Genomic DNA, 25,020 nt, shown 5'->3' with positions numbered 1-25,020 from the left:
AAAATTCTTACCAGATCTTGAATAACAAGTTTGTTGATGTTCCGAAAGTTGAGATGTGAAAGTCTTCGATGCCATAGCCAGCTCAGATCTGATGTCGCTTTCGAAAGAAGACAAACAACAGGTTTACCCACTATTGGATTGATGTCCAAAGTAAGCATATCACCCTTCCGTTTGGATTTCAGCAAAACTTCTTTTGTATAAACATTCGAAATAATGCTTCCTTCTTGTTTAAAAAGTACTTGATTGCCAGTGCCTACCACAAGTTTTGTTACACTTATCAAGTTGTGTTATAAGCCTTCGACATATGCAACACGATTCACCATGAATTGTCCATTTGTGATCTTCCCATATCCTTTGACTTGACACTTATGATTATTTCCAATCTTTACCACTCCAGCATTCTTCAAGCTTCGAAAATCGTGCAAGTTCTCCTTCTTTCCAGTCATGTGACGAGAGCAACCACTATCAATGCACCATTTGTTATCGTATTGCTCGTCACAAAGTATTTGCAATCATTGAAAGAATTTAGGTACCCAATGCTTTTTGGGTCCTTGGAAATTAGATTTCAATAAAGAATAACTATTGACAAAATCACAAACTTTAATTTTGAGACTATTAATAATGTCTACATCTTCATTTGTAGGGATTGAAACATAAGGTTTTGTTTATTTCGTATGAATACTAACAACACCCTTCACATTCTTAGTTTGTGATTGTTCGATATTCGCTTTTATGATAGGTTTCCATGTTTTTACCAAGATATCCGAATCCTTTGAAGACGAACTGCCATTTGAGGAAGTATTTACATACTTCTCATATGCTTCGTTGATTTGATCTTTCAAATATTTACTTGATTGATAAAATTTTCCTCTTCCTTCGAGCCAGTGATCAATATTATTTCTTGAAGTTATTCCTTTTTTATGCGAAGCTTTCATTGTTTGTTTCTTCGTATGATTAGGAAAATTTGGCTTTTGAGGAACAAAATGAATTATTGGTTTTGAAACAAATGATTCAGCATAGGAGGTATCAACTGTTGATTTAAAATGTTGATGTTGAGAAAAAAGCGTTGATGAATTAGATTTTAATGAATTATCTGAAATGTTCCTTGAAATGTTAGGTTTTGTTACTTTTGAAAACATTGGAGTTGTTTTTACTTCAACCTTTGAATGAGTTTTTGGACGATTAACTTGTTTTTCTTTTGAAAAAGATGAATTTCTCACTTTGAAAATATATTTTGGTGATGTTGGTTCAGACACGTTATTACTTGGATGAACAAGATTTTTCTTTTTGTCTGAATGGTTTTCTGAATGCACAGACTTAATTGGTTTCGATAATTTATTTGACTGTTTTCGAGACTCGATTGTTTGCCAAAATATTTTCTTTCGATCTTGTCTTTTTGAAACCTGATTTTCGTTCGAAAATTTGTCAATTTGTTCTTTGAATTCTTTTGAATTTAATTTTACCCCACTTTTTGTTTCTTCAAAAATTGGTGTGTTGACTTGTTTCGTAAGTTTTGATTTTTCAACCCATTTTCTCTGAGATTTTTTTCTTTGAAAACACAGGAATACTTCGTTAGATTGTTTTCAACAGTGCTTTGATTTGTGAAGAACCCTTCATCTGATGTTTTCAAATTGTCTTGTTCCACCAATTTCTTGAATTCTGGTTTAACATTTTCAACATTTCCAGTTGTTACGAATACTTGATTTGGAAACACAACGTCATCTGAACACTTGAAAATTGGATACACCACAATATCTGTTTCAAGGTAACGAGGACCTTGTTCTTTCAACACTTTTTCATACTTTTGTGTATCACCCTACACCGGGTCAACTACAATTCGAGGAATTTCTTCATCTTTTGAAAATACCTTTTCCTTTGAAAGTTTCTCATCTTGTTCATCATCACTATCATCTGTTTGACTGTCTCGTATTTCCACGAAGTCCAAATCACAAACTTTCGAAGTTTAGGGTTGTTTAGTACCATCCTTAACTAAGAAATCATTAACTTTTTCTTTCCCTTTAGAAGAAGATGCAATATTAATAATAGACAACTGAGAACAATCAACATCCTCAAGATCACTAAATTCACTAATATTGTCAAAATTATCTTCAATATCAGCAAACTTAGTTTGAACATCGGATGTTGAAGTTTTAGTCTTTCTCAAAATGTGAATTTGTTCAGACTCAGTCAAAGTATCATTTAGAATTTCAACTAATTCAGTAGCATCAAGATTTGCATCTATTTTGAAAATTCCATATCTATATCTATCATTAAGAATTTGTCAAATTCAGCTATTTCTTTCTCACAATCATACGAAATATTATCTACCTTAGCTCTTTCGGAAGCTAAAAAAGGCAATAACTTTCTATGTTGTTCTCTACTTTTCTCACAAGAATGATGTAACTCTGTTAATTTCCCATACAATCTCTTAGCTGTATTGCAATAAATGTTTCTTTGTGCTAGCAACAATTTTATTTCAATGGACAAATTATCCCTATCAATCATAATGTTCGTTATCTGAAGTTCTAAACAATCTAATTTCGTTTTTTTTTTCAAATCTAACTTCTTCTCTGTCTCCAACAACTGCATAGAAAAGCTTCTTAGCCTCATTGCTAGCAGATACCACAATTAAATCAAAATAAGTAACAGTTTCATCAAAAGATACCAATTTAGAATTATAAGCATGTACAGGAATATAAAAGGATTCAAGAATGTTACATACCTTTGTTGTCATTGGAGATTTATATGCAGCCTTTGATACGATGAGCCTTCCTTTCACTTCGTATTCTTCTTCATCAGAGTCCTCCTCCATTTTTGCAAACATTGCTCCACGTGTTGGATTCCGCATCTCCTCATTATCTAATTTAGATGACCAGATCTGTTAAGTTCCATTATTATCTTGTTCTCCCATGGCAACCAACGATAAGTTCCTCGCCTTCGCACGAACTTCTTCTAATCTTTCAGCATAATAAGCTTCATCTTTTACCTTATTCTTCTTCTCATATTTCTTCCTTAACACATAGTCATTGGCTAAATGATTGGCACCATTACAATAATGACAGTCAACTCCAGCATCTCCCTTTAACTTCTTCTCAATTTTTGTAACACCAGCGAAATTAGGGTCAAAATTTAACTTTTATAAAAGAATAATTGGGATATGCCAAGTGGTATATATCGTAATGAGCTTTCCAAAAATATAATGAATACTAAAATCCGAGTTATAACAAAGAAGTTATGATCAATCAAGGATCAACGACAAAACCAACAAAACGTAGTTTAGTGTAAAAAGTGAATTTAAGATAGACTACTTTTTAGCCTTAATGATCTTAATGAAAGTTGTAGATTATGTCTCCACCATCGCGTGGATATAAAGAACGTCGAAAACGTATCACGTATGCAAAAGTTATGGCCTTCCGAAGATACAGCTGTCTGAGAACAGGACGCGTGTTTGAAACCCTAATTTAACTGAACTCACGATGTGAGCATCATTTCTCACGACGTGAGGAGTTATATCACCAGTTTTCAGGCCTAGAATGCAGAAGTCAAGTCAACGTATAAGACTCACGACGTGAGCCTTAAAACTCATGACGTGAGCAGTTTGAATGACCCTTGCAAAGCAAGTTGACGAGTGAGGCATGCCATGAGCGAATCGGGACCAAACTGACGACGTAAGTTATGAAAATTCACGACGTAAGAGCCAAATGTTGGGCTATAAATAAGCATGGAGGGCAGTTGGATTTAGTTGCTCATTTCCATCCTTTCTCATACTTCTACACACTGTTAAGTCCTTCTAAACCACCACGAAGCCCCGATAACACCCCTCACACACGGCGCGAGTCCCGACACTCTGAATCTACCAACAAACTAACTACTTTCCAGTCGAAGTACCACCCGCGTGAAGCTTGTTTCATCGCCAGAAACTCGCGGTTACGTCAAGAACGATCCTTCTTATAAACGAAACGCTGCTCGATTCACCACTTATCAAGTGAGTTCGTACTGTAACAGCCCGAAATTTCAGGTATCGTTATATTTGTGATTTTGGGTGTTTTAAGAGGGGACTCGGCGAGTTGGAGCTCAGACTCGCCGAGTAGGATCGCGGATCTGGTCGCGGGTTCGCGACTGGACTCGACTAGTCCGAATATGGACTCGGCGAGTCCGCGCTGTTTAGCGAAACCCTAACCGTCCAGGTTTGGGACATATATAAGGGGCCTTATGGCCGTCATTGTTAACCCTAGTCCTTTGAGAGAAACCCTAATTCGATTGTGAGCATCTGGAGCAAGGTAGAAGACCATTATTGATCTTGGAAGTGTTATTTTGCAAGGAGGAGGAGGCTTGGTTAAGGGAACAACAGGAGAAGCCATATTCTGAGGGTTGGGGACACAGAGCAACGTTATTCAGGTAATATTTTCGAGTTGTTCCCTTCTATGTTGATGTGTATATGGATTTAGGGTTTATGGAACCCTTTTGTGGCTAGATTGAGTGTTTCCTTAGTCCCCCAAGCGATTGGAACCCTATATTGGGACCCTTGGAAGTCCAGAATGTCCCATGTCTGAGCTTTTCGGGAATCAATGGAGGTTTTGGATTGGAATCCTTATGCCTTAGGTCAAAACATAAATTATGAGTCATGGGGTGTATTATGAGCACCGAAATGAGGACTTTACGTGATGAACCAGTCTAGGAAGGCCAGACCTATGAATTTTCGGAGCAGATCTGACCTTAGAAAGCAGTTTGAGCGGTTGCATGGCATGGACTCGCCGAGTCCGATGAACAGACTCGGCGAGTAGCTTGAAGATTAACTGGGACTCGCCGAGTTGTTCTTCAGACTCGGCGAGTTGAGTCGGGGTGGCCCCGCGATTCTTCTAGGAAGAACTCGTCGAGTCAAGGGGGATACTCGACGTGTAGAAAGGGAATCTTAGAGAATTGGTGAGAACGTGTAGACTCGCCGAGTCGCCCTAGCGCTCGCCGAGTCCGGTCAAAGTTGACCGTTGACCGTTGACCAGAGTGGACCTGTGTTGACTTCTTAGGGACAGTCAACATTAGAGATATAAAGTGTTAACTAGGGACATATGATGTTATAGGAGGATTAGAGCTCGGCGAATCGGGCACGAGGGATTCCTAGGGTTGTGAGATATCGAGACACGCGAGGTGAGTCTTCTCACTATACCGTACCCGGAAGGGTTTGACTGTGTGACCGGAAGGTCGAATATGATATGTGATATATGTGCTATATGTGATAAGATAATTGTTATGCGTGCTATGTATGTTTATGTGGGCCGGAAGGCATTATGTTATGGGCCGGAAGGCGTGTAATCTGGACCGTAAGGTTGGCGTGGGTAGGACCGGAAGGTTTACCCAGCAGGGACGGAAGTCCCCTGAGACACTTGGACCGGAAGGTCAGGGCCTGGAAAGGCGTATGTGCGTAAGTTGTATTTTGGGGAACTCACTAAGCTTCGTGCTTACAGTGTTTTGTGTTATGTTGTTTTCAGGTTTCTTTCAGTATCACGGGACGGCACCGGCTTGATTGTACACACCATAGAAAGAGTCATATTTTGGAGGATCCTGGTTTTCTATGCAAGTGAAAATGAAGCTATGTTTTGTAATTCAATTATGAATGAGATTTTAAACAAGTGTTCTAACTTTAAAATGATTATTTTAAATGAAAATTTTGTCTTGAAATTTATGGTGTTACAAATTGGTATCAGAGCCTTGGTTTGAGGGATTCGGATGCGCCTTCGGGTAAATCTGGACTCAAACTGAGGAAGTAAGAAAAGTTTTCAAATAAATAGTTTTCTAAAAGTGAATAAGAGTTCAAAGAGAAAGCAAGAAAGAGCAGTGTGTACAATCAGCCAGAGCCCGAACGGTGATTTCCCAAAATACCCTTACTTTTGTGTTATGAAATATTTATGATGCACTTTATGAGATATTATTGCATGCTAGAGACAGGCTAGGTATTTCATATCTTAGGACTAGAGTGGCCTAATTTGTGATGCCTTAGCCTAGGATTTGTTGTTATATGTGTTATGCTTTTGAGTATGTGATGAGTGAGAGTATCCAGTTAGAACCCATGAGGGGTAGAGTTACAGAGTTCAGTGGTACTTCCGAGGATGAGCCGAGAAGGTGGAGTTATCACAGAGAGGGAGTCCTATGTATTCTTCGATGCTCGAATGCTGCTTGCTTTGTGCTTTGTGGAACTCTCGATGATGGGAGTCAGCTACCAAGTGAGTATGACGATATTCAGGAGGTAGATGGCTGGCATTATTAGGAGCTCTTCAGCAGCTGATAGCAAAGAAGTGGGAGGACAACGGAAGAGCCTAGGGAGTAAACCTAGCCATATGAGTGCGCTGGTAGAGTAGAGGATTTCGCTGGGGAGCGAGCACGCGCGATGGGATTAGTGAAAGAGCAGGTCGAGCAGCTACTTAGGAGCTCTGGGATGGTCCGTGTGGAAAGTATGGGTAGATGTGGCAGGTAGTATGGGCCCGTACTACTGAAAGCAGAGGACCCATACTTGATACAGGGAGTATTCTGAAGGTCCTAAGGAGCGGATTGAGGAGTGATGTTATGGTTCGAGTACCATACATCGGAACAGATTGAGGAGTGATGTTATGGTTGAGTACCATACATCGGAGCAGATTGAGGAGTGATGTTATGGTTGAGTACCATACATCGGAGCAGATTGAGGAGTGATGCTATGGTTCGGGTACCATACACCGGAGCAGATTGAGAAGGGATGTCATGGGATGAGTACCATGGTTCGTAGTGAATGATGCTTGTGATTATCTTGTTATCCGGTCATGATTGATGAGGTAGAGATTGGACGCTATGGGTTTTAGGCCTGTAGACCACGATTGAGTTTGGAGAGGCGTCCCTCGAGAGGGAAGGCGAGTGCCTATCAGAGTATTTTGGTAAGGAGTTAGAGGGAGAGGAGAATTTCGGTCTGAGTTGAGCAATCAGTCGATAGAGGAGAGGTCACCTTCTATGTGGGTGGTGCTATTTATGTTCGTGTGCAAGACACGAGAGGCCTGATGTTTTAGTTTTGGGTTTGGGGGTAAACCCTGCAGGTCGTTATCGGTGATGATTTCTCCCAGAGTATCAGGTAGCATGTGTGCCGCGAGGCAGTGACTTATCGTGAGCAGACAGTCAGTTGGGACTGAGGTAGTCGACGACCACACCACACCTATTTGAGAATAGTAGGATGTGTTATAGTGGTATCAGTGGGGAGTTCAGTCGAGTTTTGCAATGCAGAGAGTTTTCATCTATGTTGGGAGTGGGTCCCTGTCCTTGGGACAATTCCGGTGTTGGAGCATTGGTTGATGAGTTGAGGTTAGAGGTACGATGATTTTGCGGTTCAGTCTATGAGCCAGGGATGTTATTGAGCAGTTGAGATGCTTAGTGCTAGATTGGTATGAGATTTGGAACGACTAGAGGCAGTCGTGATGAGAAGTTCTTGAGGAGTTCATCAGAGGTTCAGAGTATAGGGGGTTGATTGATTTCCTTAAGGGGGAATTATCGGGCGTTGTGTAGCACTTTCCTGGGGCAGGTGCGATTTCGCTGGTGAAAAATAGTTATGGGTTGGTTGTGTGCTAATTGGTGATGGTTCGAACCCTAAGTGGGGGAGAACCGGGTACAGTATGTAAGAAAGCAGAGATTTGTCAAGAGTAGTTATAAGTGGAGTATAGAGATATGCTGTAAGAAATCATGAGACCAGAGATGTCGGTGATCGAGGAAAGGGGTCAGAGTGAGTTAATGCGGGAAGTACTTGATGAGGAGGATGAATCTCTCCACGACAGGTGTTTGGTGTTGTTGCAAGTAGATAGAGAATGATTGGGCAGCCAACTCCTGGGGTCGGTATGCGTATCCTTGTTTGGATTTTGAGCGGCGGGAAAAAGGGTTTCGGAGAATTATCAGCATATTTCGTAGCGTCAGCGTTTTCTCGTATTCCAATCGAGAAATTAGATGCACCGAAGTTGTAATGTGGGAAAAATGTAGATCTAATTATGGGGTTCAGAGGAAATGTATTATTGTGTCTATATGATGCTTGGGGCAGGAGATCAGTGGTTGTGGCAGGATCTTGTGATGTTCTGTTGGGGTATTCTGAGATATCCGGGTATGATATCTTTATTTCAGAGTTACTCGTGAATCTTGAATTGAATCGACTTGTGGTATATCAAGTATCTATGGATCTAGTGGGAGCCCTTCGAGTATGGGCATCCAGGGAGATTATTTGAGGGAGTGGATTTTCGCAAAGGTGGGCATTTGTTATGTTGATTGCCTCCAAAGTCTGTGATGGATATTCGAGTCGCAGTACTCACTAGTCAGAGGGTGTTGTGATACTGCGGGGAGCCGTAGTACTCACTAGTCAGAGGGTGTGTGATACTGCGGGGAGCCGTAGTACTCACTAGTCAGAGGGTGTTGTGATACTACGGGGAGCCGTAGTACTCACTATTCAGAGGGTGTTGTGATACTGCGTGGAGTCGCAGTGCTCACTAGATGGCAAGAGAATGTGATGTTAGAATGTTTTCCGAGCAGTGTATGATGTGGAAGAGTTTTGGGTTTGAGTAGCCCTAGTATTGAGTCTTTGGAGCCTGGATGTTGAATCGGGGGCGAGACGGGGGTCTCCGTCTCTGTCGGGAGATGCGGTGAGATACGCAAGGAATATGCGCAGCAGAAACCAGAGATCAGAGTTGAGACGATCCTCGGTTGGATTGTATTTTTCTCGCATGAGGAAAAGAGGATTTCGTCACTTGCGTGTCACTGGGCCAGGATAGTGGTCACGGGGAGGAAGTTAGTGGGATATTTGGATCATGATATGGGTGACCTTTGGGGGCTCAGCTGTGGAGCCAAAAGCTAACCTGGTGCTCAGTCTCGAAGAGGGATATGGGAAATGAGCTAGAGTTTATCATGATGATGTCTGAGGACACTTCAGAGAGAGTGAACGATCCAGACGCTCGAAGACATGCTTCGGGCATGTGTATTAGATTTCGGAGGAAGCTGCGGCACGTATTTATCCTTGGTTGAGTTGTCCCATATCAACAACCATCATTAGTGCATTGGTATGCCGCCCTTTGAGCTGTTGCATAGGAGGTGGTGTCGGACCCTCATTTGCTGAGGAGAGGTAACGCATGGACCCGAGAGTCCTTGCGAGCAGATCCAGAGCATGTGCGATACATGGAGTAGTGGCAAGGTTGTCAAGCGGATTTCCCTAGGTAAGGGAAGAGAAAGGTATGTTGGGGCTAGTTTAGCATGTGTATGTGATTGCAAGAGGAGAACTCGTGAGAGTTGCTCTGAGAGTGAGAATGGGTCTCTCAGTCGTTCCGGAATGGATAAAGTGGGCTTTGGATCGGGGATCCGGTGGTTCATGGTTTCCTAACCCTTATGGGTCGAGTGATCGTTGAGATTTAGAGCAAAGTTGCATCTTGGGTAATTCTCGGTTACAGGGAGTGGTGGGCAGTACAGAGATCGTGCTTCAGTCGACAGAGCAGATTCAGCAGGTTAAACAGAGGTTATTGACCGCCTAGAGCCGACAGAAAAGTTATGCAGACAGACGCCGGTCCAAGCTTGAGTTTCAGGTCGGCGACTTCGTACTCCTGAAGGTCTCTCCTTGGAAAGGAGTGATTCGATTCAGGAAGAGGGGAAAGTTGGGGCCCCGGTATATTGGGCCTTTTCATGAGATTGCGAGGGTAGGACGGGTGGCCTACCGTTTGGAGTTGCCAACGGAATTGAGACAGATCCACGACACTTTTCATGTGTCGAAATTGAGAAAGTGTATAGCCGATGAGTCGGCAGTGGTTCCATTAAAGGACATTCAGGTGGATGCGAGCCTGAATTATGCCGAGAGACCAGTGGCCATCAGAGATCGGAAGATCAAGGTTCTGAGGAATAAGGAGATACCTCTGGTGTTAGTTCAGTGGCAGCACCGGAAGGGATCGGAAATGACCTGGGAGCCGGAGCGTGAGATGCGGGAGCAGCATCCGGAGCTATTTTCAGAGTGAGACTTCGAGGGCGAAGTCTAGTCCTAGTGGGGGAGAGTTGTAATAGCCCGAAATTTCAGGTATCGTTATATTTGTGATTTTGGGTGTTTTAAGAGGGGAATTGGCGAGTTGGAGCTCAGACTCGCCGAGTAGGATCGCGGATCTGGTCGCGGGTTCGCGACTGGACTCGACGAGTCCGGATATGGACTCGGCGAGTCCGCGCTGTTTAGCAAAACCCTAACCGTCCAGGTTTGGGACATATATAAGGGGCCTTATGGCCGTCATTGTTCACCCTAGTCCTTTGAGAGAAACCCTAATTCGATTGTGAGCATCTGGAGCAAGGTAGAAGACCATTATTGATCTTGGAAGTGTTATTTTGCAAGGAGGAGGAGGCTTGGTTAAGGGAACAACAGGAGAAGCCATATTCTGAGGGTTGGGGACACAGAGCAACGTTATTCAGGTAATATTTTCGAGTTGTTCCCTTCTATGTTGATGTGTATATGGATTTAGGGTTTATGGAACCCTTTTGTGGCTAGATTGAGTGTTTCCTTAGTCCCCCAAGCGATTGGAACCCTATATTGGGACCCTTGGAAGTCCAGAATGTCCCATGCCTGAGCTTTTCGGGAATCAATGGAGGTTTTGGATTGGAATCCTTATGCCTTAGGTCAAAACGTAAATTATGAGTCATGGGGTGTATTATGAGCACCGAAATGAGGACTTTACGTGATGAACCAGTCTAGGAAGGCCAGACCTATGAATTGTCGGAGCAGATCTGACCTTAGAAAGCAGTTTGAGTGGTTGCATGGCATGGACTCGCCGAGTCCGATGAACCGACTCGACGAGTAGCTTGAAGATTAACTGGGACTCGCCGAGTTGTTCTTCAGACTCGGCGAGTTGAGTCGGGGTGGCCCCGCGATTCTTCCAGGAGGAACTCGTCGAGTCAAGGGGGATACTCGACGTGTAGAAAGGGAATCTTAGAGAATTGGTGAGAACGTGTAGACTCACCGAGTCGCCCTAGCGCTCGCCGAGTCCGGTCAAAGTTGACCGTTGACCGTTGCCCAGAGTGGACCTGTGTTGACTTCTTAGGGATAGTCAACATTAGAGATATAAAGTGTAAACTAGGGACATATGATGTTATAAGAGGATTAGAGCTCGGAGAATCGGGCACGAGGGATTCCCAGGGTTGTGAGATATCGAGACACGCGAGGTGAGTCTTCTCACTATACCGTACCCGGAAGGGTTTGACTGTGTGACCGGAAGGTCGGATATGATATGTGATATATGTGCTATATGTGATAAGATAATTGTTATGCGTGCTATGTATGTTTATGTGGGCCGGAAGGCATTATGTTATGGGCCGGAAGGCGTGTAATCTGGACCGTAAGGTTGGCGTGGGTAGGACTGGAAGGTTTACCCAGCAGGGACGGAAGTCCCCTGAGACACATGGACCGGAAGGTCAGGGCCTGGAAAGGCGTATGTGCGTAAGTTGTATTTTGGGGAACTCACTAAGCTTCGTGCTTACAGTGTTTTGTGTTATGTTGTTTTTAGGTTTCTTTCAGTATCACGGGACGGCACCGGCTTGATTGTACACACCAGAGAAAGAGTCAAATTTTGGAGGATCCTGGTTTTCTATGCAAGTGAAAATGAAGCTATGTTTTGTAATTCAATTATGAATGAGATTTTAAACAAGTGTTCTAACATTAAAATGATTATTTTAAATGAAAATTTTGTCTCGAAATTTATGGTGTTACACGTACCCCCTTTTCTACCATTTTTAAATTCTTTTAAAAGGCTTTTATCACCATACGGGGGAGAATACAAGTAAAAACGTAACCCTACTCGTATGAAAACATCGAACTTTTGAGTATACATTGCATGATGTTTGTAACGTCCAAAAAATACAAGCCAAAAATTTCATTTTAAAAACATATATTTAGCAAAACTTTGGAATTAAACATTCACCGATCATATTGTTTCACAAAAGATATCGCGTGTCTAGAAAAACATTTTATAAAACGTAACAATGTCAGAGTACAAATCCCTAGGAAGATCTCATAGTGTGGAATACAAAGCGTGTATGTGATGTGCCGCTACCGCGCCGGCTCCTTCCCCTTCGAAGAAGAGGTACCTGAAACCAAAACTGAAAACTGTAAGCACGAAGCTTAGTGAGTTCCCCCATCATACCACATACCATACAATCACATATCATACATACTGCCGGGCAATTCTGGGGTGCCCGATCTACCCGGTACGGCCATTCTGGGGTGCCGACCTACCCGTGTCAAGCCGTTTTGGGGTGCTGACTACCCATGTCAAGCCATTCTGGGGTGCCGACTACCCATCGGTCCTAACAACCGATCCTCAGGGACTATTTCACCCCTACTACTATTATCACGTATATCATAACATAACATATTATCAGACATATCTGGGGTGACCGATCTACCCTTCGGTCCTAACAACCGAACTTGGGGACTACTCCCCTCCTACTACCACTATCACATATAACATATCATGCCAGCATATAAACGTATCATCGCATACTGTCAGACATACCTGGGGTGCCTGACCTACCCTTCGGTCCTAACAACCGAACTATACTAATATCACATGTACATATCATGCCAGCATATAATCATATCAGGTAGTAGCAAATCTAGATGATATCACAAAGACAATCATCTAACATACAACTCCTATTGGTGGGCCGATATTATGGCCGTAGACCCACCGCTACTGGAAGGTAACTCACCTCAAAGTAGCTGCTGATCTGTGTGGGAACTGACTGCCTTTTGCTGCTGCTGCTGCCCTGGAAACCCTCCGGCTATAATTCCCACAAAACACTCAGTCAAATACTGCTAACCGACCTCAGGGTAAAATGACCATTTACCCTTAACCAAACCAAGAGTCAAAGTCAAAGTCAACTTCTAGTTGACCCGACTCGCCGAGTTGGCATGCCAACTCGCCGAGCCCATATCCCTTTGTCTGACCATAATCTCGTCTCTACTCGTCGAGTTAGGCATTGACTTGATGAGTTTTCCTTCTAAACCAAAGTCCAATAGTCCTTCATCCTACTCGCCGAGTTGTATGAGCAAGTCGTCGAGTTCATCTTCATCCGAAGAACACTCTATGCTGAGACTCGCCAAGTTGTATGAACAACTCGCCGAGTCTGTTCTTGAGGCAAGAAGATTGCCTTGAACTCGCCGAGTCAGGGCATTGACTCACCGAGTTCCTTTATGAGTGAGTCTGTCTTCCGACCCACTGAGTCACACCCCATGACTCACTACTCCACCTCACAAACATGAAAATGGTGAAAACTCAGGGACTCGCGACTCGACTCGCCGAGTCCGATGAACGACTCGCAGAGTCCATCACATGCAAACACTATATACTCGATTTTGCTTGAATCCGGCTCATGCCATTCATAGATCTGGGTTTCTAGGGCCTGATTAGCAAGTAAAGTTTCCAACTTTATGTGTAAATAAACACCAATGAAGGTTTTAGGGCTCAAAATGCACTAAAAGAGTAGATCTAGGGCTTTCATGCAATATGGCTCCATAAAGGCAGTAGATCCGAGCTCCTGGAGCTCAATCATGCCTAGATCTAAAGGTTAATCAACTTATTACAAACCCTAATTCATACTCAAGCTTGGAAATGGCTCATGAAGGACTTTAATGGAGTTCAAAGGGACTATAAGCATGAAAATAGAGGGAAACTTAGTTATAACTCAAGGAAATAGCTGAGATAACACCAAGATGTCTGCCCTCCTTCTTCTCTTCTTGATCTACTTCCCTTTCCTCTCAAAATCTTCAAGAAAACACACCGAAACACTTCATTCTCACAAGGAACAAGGTTTGGACAGTATAGGGAGCTCTGATGGTGAAGGGGGAGAGCTTGGGGTGCATAAGATGGCTTAAATAGGGTGCAAAACCTTGAAATTTAGGGTTTCATCAGAGAGCGGGGACTCTCCGAGTCCAGAATATGGACTCGTCGAGTCGCCAACTTAAACGTGCTCCATCTCCCGTGTCTACTCGGCGAGTCGGGCCTACAACTCGCCGAGTCCAAGGCTAAAAATGCAAAACACTTAGATAAATTTTACATACCAGAAACAAGGTGCTACAAATCTCCCCCACTTATTTTAGACTTCGTCCTCAAAGTCTGCTGCTCGATCCTGAAACAGCTCGGGGTAATGCTCCATCATTTCTTCCACCGGCTCCCAAGTCCATTCTGAACCCTTTCGGTGCTGCCATTGCACCTTTACTAATTCCACCCTCTTGTTCCTCAGATCCTTCGACTTCCGGTCGAGGATTGCGACTGGGCGCTCAATGTAATTCAGGATGTGATCAACCTGTATATCCTCTAGTGGCACCACCGCTGAATCATCCACTAGGCACTTCCGCAGCTGGGAGACATGGAAGGTGCTGTGGATTTGATTGAGCTCGGCTGGCAGATCCAGCCTATATGCCACCTTGCCCACCCAGGCTACAACCCTGAACGGACCAATGTATCTCGGGCCCAACTTGCCCCTCTTCCTGAATCGAATGACGCCTTTCCAAGGCGACACTTTCAGGAGAACCATATCCCCGACCAGGAACTCCAGGTCTGATTGATTCTTGTCGGCGTAACTTTTCTGACGACTCTGCGCAGTCTTAAGCCTACTTCAAACCTACTGGATTCTCTCAGTCGTCTAGAGCACCACCTCGATGCTCCCCATGACCCTCTGGCCAACTTCACCCCAACATATCGGGGTCCTGCACTTCCGCTCGTACAACATCTCGAATGGAGGACGGTCAATGCTCGCGTGGTAGATGTTGTTGTATGAGAACTCAGCCAAGGGAAGATAGGTATCCCAACTACCACCGAAGTCTAGCACGCATGCCCGCAACATATCCTCAAACGTCTAGATGGTTCGCTCACTCTGACCATCGGTTTGCGGGTGAAAGGCGGTGCTAAAATGCAGACGAGTGCCCAACTCATCATGAAACCTCTTCCAAAACCTGGAAGTGAACCGCACATCTCGATGTGATATCACTGACACTGGCACTTCGTGCCGCGCCACTATCTCCCTGATATAGATATTGGCCAACTTTTCGGCTGAGATACTCTCTTGGATCGGAATAAAATGGGCGCACTTGGTCAATCGATCCACGATGACCCAAATCGAATCTACTCCTCGCGCAGTCCGGGGAAGCTTTGTGATAAAATCTATCGTAATGTCTTCCCGTTTCCACAACGGGATATCCAACGGCTGCATCTTGCCGTGCGGTCTCTGATGCTCGGCCTTGACCTTCCTGCAGGTCAAACACCGCTCGACGTACCACGCCTCATCCCGCTTCATGCAGGGCCACCAATAATCTAGACGAAGATCCCTACACATCTTCGTCGCCCCTGGATGAATAGAGAATCGGGATTTGTGTGCCTCCTCTATCAAGGTATGGCGCACGCCTCTGTGATACGACACCCACACCCTACGGTGTAGTGTCAATAATCCTCAGCTATCATAATCGAAGGAGGTGACTTGACCCACTATTCGCTCACTCTTCCGATGTTCCTCCTTCATAGCCTCCTGCTGAGCTTCCCGAATTTGCTCTAATAGTGGAGTCACCACCGTCATTCTCACACACACATCCCTGACCGGTGCTGTCTTACGGCTAAGCGCATCGGTCACCACATTGGCCTTTCCCGGGTGATAAAGGATCTCGCAATCATAATCCTTCACCACGTCCAACCACTGACGCTGCCTCATGTTCATATTTGGCTGATCCATGAGGTACCTCAAAATCTTGTGGTCCGTGTAAATGGTACATTGAACCCCGTAGAGGTAATGCCGCCAAATCTTGAGGGCGAAGACCACTGCCCCCAACTCTAAATCATGCGTCGGGTAGTTCGCCTCGTGAGGCTTCAGCTGCCTCGAGGCATAAGCAATGACATGCCCCCTCTGCATCAATATTGTGCCTAAGCCTGAGATAGACGCATCACAGTATACCACAAAATCCTCAACGCCCTCGGGCAAGGCCAAGATTGGCGCCTCGCACAATCTCCGCCTAAGAGTCTCAAACGCTGCCTGCTGCTCAGGCCCCCATCGAAAGACCATGGCTTTCCTAGTCAACCGTGTCAGGGGTACGACTATCTTGGAGAAATGCCAAATGAATCTCCGATAGTAGCCTGCTAATCCTAGGAAACTTTGAATCTCGGATGGAGACTTCGGAACCTCCCATCTCATCACGGCCTCCACCTTGGCCGGGTCTACTGAAATCCCGTTCTGATTGATGAGGTGCCCAAGAAACTGCACCTCGTGCAACCAAAACTCACACTTGGAGAACTTGGCGTACAAGCTCTCCCTCCTCAAGGTCTCCAAAACCTCTCTCAGATGCTCCTCGTGCTCCTCCTGCGTCTCTGAATAAACCAAGATGTCATCGATGAAAACTATCACAGAACGATCCAACATCGGTCTACACATGCGGTTCATGAGGTCCATGAACGTGGCAGGAGCATTGGTGAGGCCAAACGGCATCACCACGAACTCATAATGGCCATAACGCGTCCGAAACGCGGTCTTCTATACATCCTCCTCTCTGGCCCTCATCTGATGATAACCCGAATGCAAGTCGATCTTGGAGAGCCAAGATGCTCCCTATAACTGATCAAAGAGGTCATCAATCCTCGGGAGTGGATAACGGTTCTTTATCGTTACCTTATTCAGCTCCCAGTAATCTATACACATCCGATGCGACCCGTCCTTCTTCTTCACAAACATGATCGGGGCACCTCAGGGTGAACTGCTCAGTCGAATAAATCCCTTGTCTAGCAGCTCCTGCAGCTGCGTCGACAACTCCTGCATCTCGGGAGGAGCCAACCGATAGGGTGCCTTGGCTATCGGAGCCGCACTAGGAACTAGGTCGATCCTAAACTCTACCTAACGCTCCAGAGGTATTCCTGGAAGCTCGTTCGGGAACACATCGGCGTAGTCTCGCACCACTGGAACCTTGCTCACCGTCGCCTTACCCGCCGCTCGGGTATCCATAACATACCCGACATATCCCGCGCAACCCTGCTGAAGGTAGCCCCTAGCTCTCGCTGCTGAACATACTGTGGGTCCACGCTGTGGCCTCTCACCGTGGATCACCAACTCTCCCCTACTTGGGGTCCTGATCCATACTAGCTGCTGTGCACAATCTATCACCGCCCCATTAGGGCTCAACTAATCCATGCCTATAATCACCTTGTTCCCCCTCAATGGGATAGGAACCAAATCCACCAAATAGCGTTCCTCAAATAACCTTAGAACACAATCCCTGAATACTGCTGACGCTCACACCGACCAATCATCGGCAATCTCTACCTCTAAAGTGCAATCCTACATGCCCGAAGACTCAGCAAACCTCTTGCTAAGCGCAAGGGAAACAAATGATCGGGTGGCACCCGAGTCAAACAACACCTGAACAGGGATACCGTTCACATGGAACGATCCTAACGCATATACACAGAGCACATATCAATATCATAACATCATAAAAATAAGATAGAGGGAAAGAATCATACCCGTCACCACATCGGGTGCGGCACGTGCCTCCTCGGTAGTCAGCTGAAACGTCCGGCTCCTCACCACTGGACCCTCTGCCTTGCCCTGCCGGCCATCTGTAATCCGAAGGGTAGCTGGAGCTGGTGCCTTAACCGGCACTGATGCTGTCAACTGGGGGCAATTGGCCTTCTTGTGGCCCCTCTGGTTGCAGTGGAAACACAGCAACTCCGATGTCTGAATCACAGGTGCAGGGGCGGTACAATCCCTGCTGAAATGCCCCGTCTTGCCGCACTTATAGCAGCCCGATGATCCCATCCTACATGCCCCCTCATGAGGCCTGCCGCATTTCTTGCAGCGACTCGGTCCTGACTGGCCTTTCGGCCTACCATCTGATCCTTTAGGCTTCTTCCCCGAAGCCCCTCCTGCCTGTCCCTCTTCTGTCTTCCTCTTTCGGATGTGCTCCAGATCTATCTCCCTCTCTTTTACCTTGGCAATCATAGAGTCCAAGGTAGGGCAAGTAGAAAAACTGACATGCTCTCGAATATTAGCTCGGAGCATGTCATGGTAACGGGTCCTCCTCATGTCCTCATCACCCGCATACTAGGGAACCAACAATGCCCTCTCCCGGAACTTGGCGGTGATCTCCACCACATTCTCCGTCGTCTGCCTTATATCCAAGAACTCCCTGGCCAGCTGCTGAAGCTCGACAGTCGGTGCAAACTCTGCCCTGAACCTGGTTGTGAAGTCCGACCAGGTCATAGCCTCGACAGCGGAGGCTCCCAACGAGTCACCCACAGACTCCCACTAATCCCTAGCCCGATCTCGTAAACACCCTGCTGAAAACCTCACCTTCGACCCCTCAGGGCAGAAGCTAATCATCTGTGCAGACTCAATGTCCGCAATCCATCTCCTGGCAGCTATGGGGTCCTTCGCCCTGTGACAATCCGGCGCACCACTTCCCCTGAAGTCCTTGAAGGACAGTGTGCGAGATCCCGACTGGCCAGATGCCATGTCGCTCCTGAATGCCCTGAGGCGATCCTCCATCAACTCCAATATTCCTTCCTTGATCGACCCGAAGATAATGGCGGTCGACTCAAGGATGCCTCTGGTGATCTCTGACACGATGAACTCGCGTAGTCCCTCCTCTGCTGGCTCGGAACCAGATCCCGAACCTGATCCCTCTCCTGTACTGCCAACTGCTGGCCTCGAGCGTAGTACCATCATTCTAAATACATAAATAATAATCGTTAGCGATACTAATACCTCTGGAGGGATCACACCTACTACAAGTTCCCTAGTCTTATCTTGGCCTTCCTCGGTTCGGGTACAAATCCTCTGCTTTCAGTAGTACGGGCCCATACTACCTTCCACATCTATCCGTACCTTCTCCAAGGACTGCCTTGACTCCACCAGGTCCCTTTTACTACTGTTGATCACTGCTATACTCATCCTAGGCTTACCCTAGGAAACCTCTGACTCCATCCAACCCAGTCCTCAACTGCTGAAGGTCTCTTGTAACGCCAATTAGCCATTACCTGAATACAATCACATCCAACGAGGCTCGAATAATCCTTCGAGTAAGGGACTCATCCCTACAACGGTTAGGGCTCAAACAAGAGCTACGCAGTAGGGTCAAATCCAACACTCTGATATTATTCAAACCTGATCACATGTGACTTTAACGTATTCACCTAACAGCTAACTCCCATCACTCAAAGCCCTCATAGCACAAAGCAAGCAGCATTCGGACAAAAAGGAAACAATCTCAAGCAACTCTATCCTCATAACAGGAACTGCACTAGCATACAATGCTAAGCTCATACTAACAAGCGTAACCTAGTCAGACTATCCTACTGCTGTCTACTCAATTCTAGCATTCAGTTTTTCATACACTAAAGCGCATAAAGTAGGCACATAAGGCATCACTCCTAGATCCTTAGTCCTATTCAAGCATGCTGTTCTACTGAAACTGATAAACATAACATAAGCTTGTATGGGTACTTTGGGGAATACTTACTTGAGCTCGGCCGGTCGCACACATCACACACTTCGTTCCTTCTTAAAACTCTTTACTTAGCTTTTAGAAAACATTTTCTTCTTTAAAATCTTTTAATCCCTCGATTTGAGTTCAGACACCCCCGAAGGTGTGTCCGAATCCCTCAAACCAGGGCTCTGATACCAACTTGTAACGTCCCAAAAATAGGAGACAAAAATTTCATTTTTAAATCATATATTTAGCAAAACATTCGAATTAAACATTCACCGATCATATTGTTTCACAAATGATGTCGCGTGTCTGGAAAAACATTTTATAAAACATAATAATGCCAGAGTACAAATCCCCAGGAAGATCTCATAGTGCAGAATAAAAAGCGTGTATGTGATGTGTTGCTACTACGTCGACTCCTTCCAATTCAAAGAAGAGATACCTGAAACCAAAATTGAAAACTGTAAGCACGAAGCTTAGTGAGTTCCCCCATCATACCACATACCATACAATCACATATCATACATACTGCCGGGCAATTCTGGGGTGCCCGACCTACCCGGTACGGCCATTATGGGGTGCCGACCTACCCGAGTCAAGCCGTTCTTGGGTGCTGACTACCCATGTCAAGCCATTATGGGGTGCCGACTATCCATCGGTCCTAACAACTGATCCTCGGGACTATTTCACCCCCTACTGCTACTATCACGTATATCATAACATAACATATTATCAGACATATATGGTGTGTCCGATTGATATTGCCATATTTATACCTATTTTTAGGCAATATTTAAGTACATTTTTATTAATAAGTTGATAATATGTTTAGAATAATGGTACTTATGACTTTAAATTGTTATTTTCAGTCAATTAAAAGGATTTTCGAAGAGAGGGACCAAAAGTGACAATATGAGGAACATGGGAGACTTGAAAGACAAGAAAAGAATAAATCCACGATAAATACTGAATTCACGACATGGCGAAGTCAGCCACGATGTGGCACGAGTGTTCTAGAAGATAGACATCGCGACGCGGAGGATTCCTTGCTCGGTACGGATAGCTTGAGGGCCACGACATGGCCTGGATAGCCACGACGTGGAGCGGGTTTTTGGAGATTATTTAAGTTCTCCTGATTATTACGAAAAGAAGGACCTTTTGGCTAAAGGAAAGAGTTCCAGAAGACGATTCAGAGCGAAAGAAGGGTTCTGGAAGAAGGTTTTCAACACCAAAAAGAATAAAGGTTTATATTTTAGTTAAATCAGAACATGCCTTTTATTACTTTAAGTTGTGCTGGTTTATTAGTTGCTAGGATGAGCAGCTGAATCTAGCTACTCTTGTTTAGCTAGATGAAGCTTCAGACTTATGAATAGTTCAGTGTTTATGGATTAAGTTTAGTTGGTAAAAATTGCTTGTGTTTGATTTGTATAACCTAGCATGCTATTGTTTGTTTCTCTAATTGCTTGATTGCATGTTCTGTGTAGCTTAGTGACCATTAACTGCATGAATTTGTTTACCTGATGATTTAGTGAACATTGAATTGTTAGAGCTAGGATTGACCAATCTTAGTTAGTAATTAGAGTAATTAAGCTTAGCTGTGCTAGAGAATGTGTATTGTGATCGTAATTGCGTTTATGTTACAAATCTTACATAGCATATTTACATTCATAATTAGTTCTGTGTTTAATTATGTGTGAACATACATGGTTTGACATGAATTAGTTAATTATTGGTAAGTTAGAACTAAATTACTAATATAACTAAAAACCAACTTAATAATCCGTAATCATTAGCTAGCCATAAGGAAGAAGTGGATTCAAACTAAACAAGAGTGTGTTTTTACTTATTGAATTTGATTTAAGTTCATCTGATCTTGTAAAATCAGATAAAACCCCTTTTAAACTTGTTAATAATTAGATTAATTTAATAGTAAGTAAATTAATTAGAAACACCGTTCCCTGTGATCGACACCCGACTTACCCAAAAGTGTATTGTAATCTGACTAGATACACTGCCTATAAGTGCATAGTTAGTTAAGTTTGTTAGGTTATAAATATTAAAATTAGTGAGTACTTTTGTGCACATCACCGATCTACCCTTCGGTCCTAACAACCGAACTTGGGGACTATTCCCCTCCTACTACCACAATCACATATAACATATCATGCCAACATATAAACATATCATCGCATACTGTCAGACATATCTAGGGTGTCTGACCTACCCTTCGGTCCTAACAACCAAACTCTACTACTATCACATGTACATATCATGCCAGCATATAATCATATCAGGTAGTAGCAAACCTAGATGATATCACAAAGACAATCATCTAACATACAACTCCTACTGGTGGGCCGGCATTATGGTCGTAGACCCACCGCTAGTGGAAGGTAACTCACCTCAAAGTAGCGGCTGATCTGTGTGGGAACTGACTGTCTTTTGCTGCCGCTGCCCCGGAAATCCTCCGGCTATAATTCCCACAAAACACTCAGTCAAATACTGCTAACTGACCTCAGGTTAAAATGACCATTTACCCCTAAGCAAACCAAGAGTCAAAGTCAAAGTCAACTTCCAGTTGACCCGACTCGCCGAGTCCCTATTCCTTTGTCTGACCATAATCTCGTCTCTACTCGTCGAGTTAGGAATTGACTCGACGAGTTTTCTTTCTAAACCAAAGTCCAATAGTCCTTCATCCTACTCGTCGAGTTGTATGAACAACTCGTTTATTTCATCTTCATCCGAAGAACACTCTATGCTGAGACTCGCCGAGTTGTATGAACAACTCGTCGAGTCTGTTCTCGAGGCAAGAAGATTGCCTTGAACTCGCCGAGTTATGGCATTGACTTGTCGAGTTCATTCATGAATGAGTCTGGCTTCCGACCCACTAAGTCATACCCCATGACTCACTACTCTACCCCGCAAACACAAAAAGGGGGAAAACTCGGGGACTCGCGACTCGACTCGCCGAGTCTGATGAACGACTCGTCGAGTCCGTCACTTGCAAATGCTATATACTCGATTTTGCTTGAATCCAGCTCATTCCATTCATAGATCAGGGTTTCTAGGGCCTGATTAACACGTAAAGTTTCCAACATTACGTGTAAATAAACACCAATGAAGGTTTTAGGGCTCAAAATGCACTAAAAGAGTAGATCTAGGGCTTTCATGCAATATGGCTCCATAAAGGCAGTAGATCCGAGCTCCTGGAGCTCAATCATGCCTAGATGTAAAGGTTAATCAACTTAGTACAAACCCTAATTCATACTCAAGCTTGGAAATGGCTCAAGAAGGACTTTAATGGAGCTTCAAAGGGACTATAAGCATGAAAATAGAGGGAAACTTAGTTATACCTCAAGGAAATCACTGAGATAACACCAAGATGTCTGCCCTCCTTCTTCTCTTCTTGATCTACTTCCCTTTCCTCTCAAAATCTTCAAGAAAACACACCAAAACATTTCAATCTCACAAGGAACAAGGTTTGGACGGTATAGGGAGCTCTGAGGGTGAAGGGGGCGAGCTTGGGGCGCATAAGATGGCTTAAAGAGGGTGCAAACCCTTGAAATTTAGGGTTTCATCAAACAGCGGGGACTCGCTGAGTCCAGAATATGGACTCGTCGAGTCGCCAACTTAAACGTGCTCCATATCCCGTCTCTACTCGGTGAGTCGAGCCTATAACTTGCCGAGTCCAAGGCTAAAAATGCAAAACACTTAGATAAATTTTACATACCAGAAACCAGGTGCTACAATGTTCTTACAAATACCAAATGGTTTAGTTAACTTATAAACATCTTACATTACTTTCCCCGCTTTGGGATACAAAATGTGTTTTACTTATAAATATGCATACCATTTCATACCAACAGTAAACATTTCAGCTATAGCATTTTATATTCACGGGAATATATACATTACTACCATGGTTTTGACAATACTTTGAAAAACGATACTTTGCGAAAACAAACATACACATATGATACATAATTGAGAATTCGTGAGACAACAACTTCACTATACCTAATGGGGGTATTATAGTAAGTCTTGACTTATAACCAGAGTCTCCCGTTCGTAGAGCTTGGCAAGTGTGAATAGATCTATACGATACTAATAATCCCGCACCCTGACTATTAGCTACAGTTCGCGGGGTGACAAGTGTCATAGCGTTTCGACACCTGAAGACCATCACATGTAGGCAAATATTACAGTATGGTTATGAGAACTCACAGGATATACGATTAATGCAGTATCATATCTTTTCGATAAAAGTAGTATTATGGATTACTTTTATGCTCTCAACGATCTTCACATAGTTTTAGTCTTTAAGACTATACAATAACATTTTGAGCATGGTCTAGTGTTTACAGTTTACGGTGTTGAACATTTAAAGACTACATTTATACACTTAAGAAAATATGGGATTTTCAGAAAATACATACACACACTTTCGAATGGCATACATTTATTCAAACCACTACTTATGAACTCACCAACTTAATTGTTGACATCGCTTGCATATTCTTGAATCATGATTTGTGTAATCAACTTTTGAACTTGTATTGATACAATCATGTAAACTTTTCTACTAATGTAATATGGTGGTGTGTACTTTCTTTACTATAGAATTGTTGTGATACCGGACATGACGTCATCCGCCCCCGAACGTTTCCGCCGTTCAGGTTTGGGGGTGTGACAATTTTTCCCTCAACCGGCTTCTCATCCTTCTTCTCTTCCTTCCTTTTCTCATCATTTTCAATTTTATTTACAAAACTTCCTTTAATCTCAGATGACTTGATCTTCGAATTGAATGCCTTTTTCAAGAACGTCCTTACACGATTATTTGAATATAATGCTATTGCTTCATCATCAGAATTCATGATGAAACCTTCTTCTCCATCAGAATCACTTTTCTCATGAACTTCTTTCTCATTCATTTTCGAAACCAATGCCAGTGGACCTCCCAAACTAGTCTTCGTGTCTTCAGCAATTTCGTTCACTTCATTTTTGTGTGATTTTAACTGATTGTACACATCATTTAGAGTTGATGTATCAAAGCTCTATTGATTTTTAACCATCAAGATTACATTTCTCCATTCCTTTCTCAAACCCATAACAAAGATAAGATTAAACTCCATGACTGATCTTGTGATACCATATCGGTTGCATCCATAGATCAATTCATTCTGATGATCGTAATATGCCTCAATAGTTTAACTTTCTTTTTGTTTGAAGTCTTTCAATTCAACCAAGCATTGTTCCACAGAATTAACTCTTGTCTTCTCACTTCCTTGAAATTTCTCATTTAGATTGTTCCAGATTTCCTTTGCAGTTTTACAACTCCTCACATGGTTGTAAACAACTGGAGGCAAAGCTCCTCGCAGCTCTCTCATAAATCTCTTCTCCAACTTTTTCATACGTTCAGTTTGATTCTGTACTCCAGAACTTGCAGAAGACGCTCCAACTGATTGAACATTCGACGGAGGATTGAGATTACCAGAAATACAATTCCATAGTTCTTCATCTAAACCATTGAGATAATCCTCCAT

The 25,020-nt window shown here is 43.8% G+C and overlaps 1 protein-coding gene across 1 annotated transcript; it reads right to left on the bottom strand.

Annotated features, from left to right (window-relative positions):
• Nucleotides 1-2,881: 2,881 nt before the first annotated feature.
• On the bottom strand, nucleotides 2,882-25,020 carry LOC111879915 (uncharacterized). Its single transcript, XM_023876343.1, has 3 exons — nucleotides 24,745-25,020; nucleotides 24,169-24,531; nucleotides 2,882-3,133 (listed from the first exon to the last, which is right to left on the bottom strand). The coding sequence occupies exons 1-3, from the start codon at nucleotides 25,018-25,020 to the stop codon at nucleotides 2,882-2,884; spliced, it is 891 nt and encodes a 296-aa protein (XP_023732111.1).

The sequence above is a fragment of the Lactuca sativa genome, chromosome 2 (genome assembly GCF_002870075.4).
Source record: "Lactuca sativa cultivar Salinas chromosome 2, Lsat_Salinas_v11, whole genome shotgun sequence".
NCBI classification, from domain to species: Eukaryota; Viridiplantae; Streptophyta; class Magnoliopsida; order Asterales; family Asteraceae; genus Lactuca; species Lactuca sativa.
Note: the sequence above shows the minus strand (reverse complement) of the source record. Positions and strands in the feature narration are given on the sequence as shown.

Bases quoted from the DNA above. Each gene is read 5' to 3' on its own strand.
- LOC111879915 (XM_023876343.1), bottom strand. From the start codon at position 25,020: ATGGAGGATTATCTCAATGGTTTAGATGAAGAACTATGGAATTGTATT. The intron at 24,532-24,744 runs GTTAATTCTGTG...AAAAATCAATAG, and splicing joins AAGGAAGTGAGAAGACAAGA to AGCTTTGATACATCAACTCT. The intron at 3,134-24,168 runs GTCACACCCCCA...CTTTTATAAAAG, and splicing joins AGCCGGTTGAGGGAAAAATT to TTAAATTTTGACCCTAATTT.